The following is a 7698-nucleotide window of genomic DNA, read 5'->3' on the forward strand; positions in this document are numbered from 1 at the left end:
AATAAACTATTTGTAAAAAATAAAAAATAAAAAATAAAATAGTGTAAGATGAAAAAAAAAGAAAAATTGTTCTTAGTATATTATCATTTATTTTATCATGAAATAAAGTCAGTAGCTATGATTATGGTTTGACCTCTGATAATCATTTCTATTTGCAAATAAAATTCCGTTCAGCTTTCCCTAGAAATGTATTTCTACTAAAGCGTTAGACCTCAAATTATAGGCTATCAGCTAGCAAATTTCTATGTAAGATTTTGGCATTTTTCATTATTTTTTAAAAATGTTTCTTTATTTTTGAGACAGAGTGACAGAGCATCAGCAGGGGAGGGGCAGAGAGAGGGAGACATAGGCTCCAGGCTCTGAGCTATCAGCACAGGGCTCAACACAGGGCTCCAATCCATGAACCCTGAGATCATGACCTGAGCAAAAGTTGGATGCTTTGAGCCACCCACGTGCCCCTACATTTTTTATTATTTAATTAGTTCCTCTCACCTAGAATCTAGGGCCAAAATATTTTATTTAAGAGTCTTATATGAAACTGCTTCCTATATCCATGCTTTTAAAATTAATATAATTAACAAACTGAGGGCTGATGGGGGTGAGGGAGAGGGGAAGGGGGGTGATGGGCATGGAGGAGGGCACTTGTTGGGATGAGCACTGGGTGTTATATGCAAACCAACTTGACAATAAACTACTTAAGAAAAAATAAATAAAATAAACTAAAATTAATATACTTAATTAAATAATTAATAGGCCAAATGAGACATGTAGTTCATGTTTTATCTCCCTGGCCTCATGGAGCCTACTGTGTGAGGGCAGGAAGGGGTGGTGACAAGCTGTGAATAAACCCAAATGTTCAATTTCATTCAAGTGCTCTGAAGGAAAAGTTCAGCAAGCCATACAAGAGAATAAAAGATTGGATGAGCACGGAAGTGTCTTTCAGCTGAGAATCAGAACAATGACAAGAGTCCAGCTGTGATGAGAGGTGCTTGTAGGCTAAGGAGGAAAGAGCTTGGGCTCATGAGCATGAGGAAGAGCTTTTTCTGACCCTATCCACACCTGGTTACCCTGCTATTCACATGAATGTCCCTTGTCTTCTATAGCACGTGTTTTAATCTGTCATTAGGCACTGATGTGATTGTTTAATTACTGCTTTTCTTCCCCACTAAACTATAAATTACATCAGGAAAAGATCACATTTCTTTTGTTCACTATTGAATCCTCTGCCCTTTGTATGGGTCTGGGATATTATAGATGTTTAATAAGACTTTTTTTATGCTTAATAATTCTTGAAAGAACAACTGAAAAAATACTGAAAGTTAAAGTAACCATGGCATTCCTGAGAGCATAGCTATAGCACAAGTGAGCAATAAAATATGGTAGCACTGTCTGTTCAGTTGAGGATATTATTGGCTTGGCATTTTAGTAACTCATTACTTTTCACAAATACGTCCATTAGCACATATCTTGTACTATAATTAAGCTTAACTTACATGGGCTGTTAACTTTTAGCTGAGAGATCAATGACTTCCCATTTTCATGGCATATTATCTTTTGGACTCTGTCAGAAAAATCATTGTTTTACAGCTATAAAATCTTTAGTTAGTTGGAAATCACTAAATCTCTGGTCTCATCAATTCAAATTCTCAGCATTCCTTTACTATAAAATGTATAGGTATTGCTTGTTTCTGCAGATGCACTCTACCAAATCATTGATGCTTCCGCACCTCAGATACTAAAGAAACAAACAAAAGGCCTTAACTGTGGGCTTTTCCGAGATGCCAGCAGGAAATGCTATGTCTAGGTCACTCGGATCAAAGTACCTGAACAAGGGTTCCTGCTGTATATTCTTCATCATCAAGGACAAGTTTGGAGCCATACCAGAAGGCCAGTGCATAGCAGAGGAAGATGAGACACCACATGAATCCAGTAAAGAAGCCCATCACTATTCCTTTTCTAATTCCCCAACGCTGGGCAAACACAAGATTTTTCTCATACCTGTGAAAAGAAAGCATTTGAGTCTATGTCAGCAGCAGCAGTTCAAGTCAAAATATTCACAACAGGCACAGTGCAGTGCTTATATTCAATGATCATAATAAAATCACCCCAGACATGCAGCAGCTGTAGGGGAAGAAAATGACGATAGTATCCGTGTAGTTATTTAGTTTCTTTCAACCTAGCAGTGAAACATGTTGAAGGAATGATGCTTAACAAAGCCTCATGGTTGATTACTTCTCAGATGAGAACAGCGTCAGGAAAGTGAGAACTTTACCCCAAGAGAAAAGAATTTTCAACACAAATGTTTGAACCTGAGAGATCTTAGTACTCTGTGCTTGAACTGTTTTAGTACGTCACATGGCATGCTTTCTATCAGGACATGATGTAATGGTTTCCCCCCAGGTTTGAAACCATGTTTGCATCAACTCTTCTCCACATACCTCACCTATCTGCCCTGTGACCAAGAATGCTATGTCGTAACATGACCCATGAGGTTCACAGCCACGGGACATGGACAACTGTGTAGATATCCAAACCACTTCAGTGATTCTATACTCTAGCCATTAATAACTGGCACTGTCTTAAAACTCAGACATGCTGTAACTGCATTTTTTTACCCCCAAAATAAATTCATGGAGAACTTTTCCCATTTCATGGGACAAAAGTGAAGGTCTATCCTATGTTTGTTACCATTTTCAAAACATTTAGGTTGCTACTTTTATTAACAATAATTAATATCTTTTATGATGGAAGAAGTATGCTGCTGAAATTTTTTATGAGAAACATGGTAACTTCACTCTATAAGCCAAAAGACACAAAACAAAACAAAAAAACAAAAAACAAAAAGAAAAGATAATTAAAGATTGTAAATTCTATTCTCTTTTCTCTTTGGTAGCAACTGAGAATGACATCATCATACTAGATCTACAACTCATTAAAAAGGGTTTAATTAAACTGGAGGCTATTTTATAAAATCAGTACCTGGTACACGGCAAGCGCTTAGTAAGTAATAGATAAATGGAAGAAAAAACAACATCATTTTCTTGACAACTGTGCTGTTTTACTCATTTAGGTTTTCATTTTTATTAAAAATTAATCTCCTAGAGGGGTACCTGGGTGGCTTAGCTGGTTGAGCGACCAACTTCAACTCAGGTCATGATCTATTGTCAGTGCAGAGCCCGCTTTGAATCGTCTGTCTCCCTCTCTCTCTGCCCTTCTTTCTCACACTTGTTCTCTCTCTCCCTCCCACTCTTTCCCTATCTTTTAGTAATAATGCTTACACTTTTTAAATTTTTAATGTTTATTTATTTTTGAGAGAGAGGAAGAGTATAAGCAAGGGAGAGGCAGAGAGCACAGAGCCTGATTTTGGGCTCGAACTCACAAACTGTGAGATCATGACCTAAGCCAAAGTCAGATGCTCAGCTGACTGAGCCACGCTGATGCCCCTGGAACTGCATTTTAGATCATGCAGCAAACAGTGTCACAGAGGTATAGTGTGGATATGTATACACCACTACAATTGAAATAAATATCTCACCTAAGATAGCTTCCTAAACATCTCCCACTATAACATTTTCAAAAACACGCAGCTAAAGACTTGAAGGTCCTTGTAGTGCTAATGCCCCATCTAATTATTCTCAGCTACCTCTTGAACAGAAGCTCCCTCAGGGTAAATAGGCCAAGGTAAAAATCTGCCACCTTGTGCAAAATGAGGAAGATCTCAGGGTAGAAAGCCAATCAACAAAATTCTGGAAAGTGGCAGACATTTCAGTGAACCAACCTTTCAACCTCTTTTTTCTCACCACCGAAAGCAGCCACTGTTCGCATAGATGAAAGGACTTCATCAGCCACTGACCCTGCTTTGGCATAGGCCTTCAATTCATAGGCAGTAAACTTGGACACACTCTGAAATCCAAAAGAAGAAAACAAAATGTAAAGACCAGGTAATTAGGCAAGTCAACCTGTCACTCAGTAAACATGTAGTGTGGTTTAATACAAAACTAGATTTTCGCTGTAACACTGTTCACCAAGGAAAGAATTCCATCCTAGTTTGATCTCTGTTAAACCCCATCCATGAGTGTTTGGTTGTTAGCATATCAAAACGATTCCATTAGAAGTCAGCCTCAAAACCCTCTCACAGAGTAAGTCCCAAATAGGGCATTTGGTGGGACCACAGTGTTTCACTCATTATGCTAATGAAGTTCTTAAGTGAGACCATGTCCCATTTCGTTGCTATTGGCCACAGACATTTGAACAATTTATGGACAAACACTAGAGACAGAGACTGGTGCCATGTTAGTCAGAGTATAGAATGGGAGAGAGGTCCTGAGCATGCAAAGGTGTGATGCCACAGAGGTAATTCCACAGGAGAAAGCTCCAGATAAAGATTATACCATTTGACTCAACTGTAGGGGCTCAACTAGCTTTTCTCTTTACAAAAGGAACTAAAAAGACATTGCCCTTAAATTTTAACAAATTACTTTTTCTAAAACTGGACTTGGATGGAGTTCTAATTAGAATTAATCACCAAAGAAATCTCTTCACGGACGAAGATACAAGAATGAATAAACGCAAATATTGTAAAAGATCAACTAACTCAGAAATCTAAAAAAAGACATAGTACCCAGACTAAAGGAATTTACCTTCCAAGTTTTTCCAAACTTGTGGCAGCAAAACTCTTCTCAAACAAAATCTTAATGGAGTTTTCAGATACAAAATGAGTAAATGTATTATTTTGTTATAATATGTTTATGTTACAGGTGTACACTTTGTAAGTTGTGAATTGAAAAGGCAACAATAGGGAAAGTAGGGCTATTTCCATCAACATTAAAACCTGAATTTTACCAAAGTTACCTATGACACTACAGTTTTTACCACAACCTTTTTCAAATTTATTTCTAAATTATGTGTTGAAGAAATCAAGTAGCTGTGAACGTTCATAGTTTTATTGTAATGGCTCCTGAAATAATCCCACGATACTTCAGTTAAGTTGATATAAGAGCTTAAAAGATGTATAATGGAAAATATTTAATAATCACTCATGCTTCTCCTGGTAAAATTAAAAGTCAGACACAGGCACACAAAACCCACAAGAACATGTAACATGTGATATATTGCCCCTTCCTGCTTTTTTTTTTTTTTTTTGGTCCTATTTTAAAATNCATGCACACACTTGAATTCAAGAAGAAACCAGTGCAGAGATACAGCATTCCAAATCAGTGACACATTGACATAAAGTTGAAATATGGGCACTGAGATAGCAAAAGGCCATGTTAAAAGCAAGTGAACCAGGCTACAACTCTAACATGTTAGATGTGACATATGACCCATCTGAGTATGGATATAATATAATGTAAATAATCACAGGTTTGAAGAGAGAGATTAAGTGTATTTGCAGGGAGAAACTGAATCAAATGTTTGCAGCATCCCTAAAGATCATCTGCGGAAGGGAGGCTTCTCTGGAGTGCAGCTACAAAGTGTTTGGTAGGAAGGACTGTGGTGGAGCTTGCGTGATATGGTGGATTGGAAAAAATAAAAGCTAATAACTCTGTAGCAATTAATTCTGTGCCAGATGCCATGCTGAGTGCCTTACACAGAGTGTGCCTTGAGTCATCACAATTATTTTGGGAAATACTAGCCTCATCTTAAAGATGAAGAAGCTAAAGCCTTGATAGGCTAAACATAATCTTTCTTGAGCCAGGTAGTAGAGCAGGTGATGACCAGTTGAGTGGAGTGGGCTCTTTGCTATTGTCACTATGTACCACCTGGAAAACGTTTGAGTAATATAGCCAGTGGACTGTAGAGAATATTTTGCTAGAAAAATTATCATGGAGATTGGCCTCCCATTGTTCAGTGATGTGTGTGCAGCTTTTTACCTAAATTCTATTCCCATTTACAGTAAAGTATTAGTGTGCCTGATCCCATGACCTGCTATCTAACGTGGCTGCTCTAAAAGCATAATATAATTTCTTAATCTTTGGGAGTGTTTTTTAATAGGGATAACTCAAAATTCCTACTCCTACATTTTTTCTTGGCCTGCATACCTGGGGAATGGAGACTGATGGAGACAATGCTCAGAATGGGTCAGGTAACCTCTGTCTGAAACTGATCAGACATCATGGAGAACACAGTTGTGAAGGTAAAAATCTCTGCTAGGTGTTTGTTACTTATCTGGGTATGTTTGTTGGGCCTTTTTGAGAAAACATCTGAGCTTGAGAGACCATGAGAAGCAATAGGCATATCAGAGAGTGGGAGGGGGTTTTGGAGTCAGACTCCCTTGTAGTTGATCAGTTGCTAGCTGTGTAGTCCCAGACAAGTCTCTTTACCTCTCTGAGCCTCCCTTTCTTATGTTTAAAATGGCATTAAAACTTTATAAGATTGTTGTAAATATTAGAGATAATATATATATGAAGTTCCTAATAGTACCTGGCAAAATAATAAATACTCAAAATAAGTAGTTGTTATTGTTATTAGTACAAAGTACTTATGTTATTAAAACATCCTTAATCCCTGATCTGTAAAATGTTATTTGATACTGAGGAATAATCAAAGTAAATTGAAACAGTGATAATACTGACTAAACATACACAGGAAAAAGGAATCAAGTTTCACATTTCTGGCTGTTTCTCAGCACAAATGTCTTGGAGAGAAGTGAGAAGACATCCTTACCAGACCAATGATGGCTGCTGCAACCCCAATAAGAGGGCTGACAGAGATGATAACCAAGGTCAGCTTCCAACCCTGGTAAAATCCCAACAGGAACCCACAGATGCTTGTGGTCATGCGCTGAATGAAAATGGCCATTTGGTCAGCAATGGCACCATTGACTTTATTAATATCACTAGAAACAAGAGAGGATTTGATCACTAAAACTGAACTTGTTCAATTCAAATGTTTAACTGAGAAATCCGTCTTTCCCTTCTAGGTACTCTCGACTCTGGACCCCATTGCCTGTGGGAAACAACAGCCTTTCACATTTTGAAAACCTTGATACAGCTTGTGAGTTCATCAAGTCTCTCTCTCCTTCATAGCCAAGTAAGTTTGTCCTCAACCCAGATTTCCCAACTGGTGTCCATTCAATGTTGACAAAGACGTTTAGAAACCATCTCATCTGTCTCTTTCTTTCTTATGGCTCATATCCTTGGTCTGTCCTGACAGTTCTTCTTTCCTTCTTTATACCTGCTAAATCCTTTTAACTTCAAGGCAAAACCCACACACTANAGCAAAACTCTTCTCAAACAAAATCTTAATGGAGTTTTCAGATACAAAATGAGTAAATGTATTATTTTGTTATAATATGTTTATGTTACAGGTGTACACTTTGTAAGTTGTGAATTGAAAAGGCAACAATAGGGAAAGTAGGGCTATTTCCATCAACATTAAAACCTGAATTTTACCAAAGTTACCTATGACACTACAGTTTTTACCACAACCTTTTTCAAATTTATTTCTAAATTATGTGTTGAAGAAATCAAGTAGCTGTGAACGTTCATAGTTTTATTGTAATGGCTCCTGAAATAATCCCACGATACTTCAGTTAAGTTGATATAAGAGCTTAAAAGATGTATAATGGAAAATATTTAATAATCACTCATGCTTCTCCTGGTAAAATTAAAAGTCAGACACAGGCACACAAAACCCACAAGAACATGTAACATGTGATATATTGCCCCTTCCTGCTTTTTTTTTTTTTTTTTCTCT

At 37.4% G+C, this 7698-nt stretch overlaps 1 protein-coding gene across 6 annotated transcripts in view; it reads right to left on the minus strand.

The window, feature by feature from the left end:
* The window catches only part of ABCB11 (ATP binding cassette subfamily B member 11), an 83903-nt gene that overhangs the window by 52045 nt on the left and 24160 nt on the right, over positions 1-7698 (minus strand). For 3 of the 6 annotated variants that reach the window (XM_077751079.1, XM_077751083.1, XM_077751084.1), the window contains exons 1-2: positions 3779-3891; positions 1824-1998 (exon numbers count right to left, since the gene is read on the minus strand). In XM_077751079.1, the coding sequence (XP_077607205.1) occupies positions 1824-1998; positions 3779-3825 (222 nt within the window). In that variant the 5' untranslated portion in view covers positions 3826-3891. Of the gene's footprint in view, positions 1-1823; positions 2275-3778; positions 3904-7698 lie in introns of those variants that run through there. The other 3 variants (XM_077751085.1, XM_077751080.1, XM_077751082.1) reach the window with 3 other exon arrangements.

Source organism: Crocuta crocuta, unplaced genomic scaffold (genome assembly GCF_008692635.1).
Source record: "Crocuta crocuta isolate KB4526 unplaced genomic scaffold, BGI_CrCroc_1.0 scaffold219, whole genome shotgun sequence".
In the NCBI taxonomy this organism is placed as follows: Eukaryota; Metazoa; Chordata; class Mammalia; order Carnivora; family Hyaenidae; genus Crocuta; species Crocuta crocuta.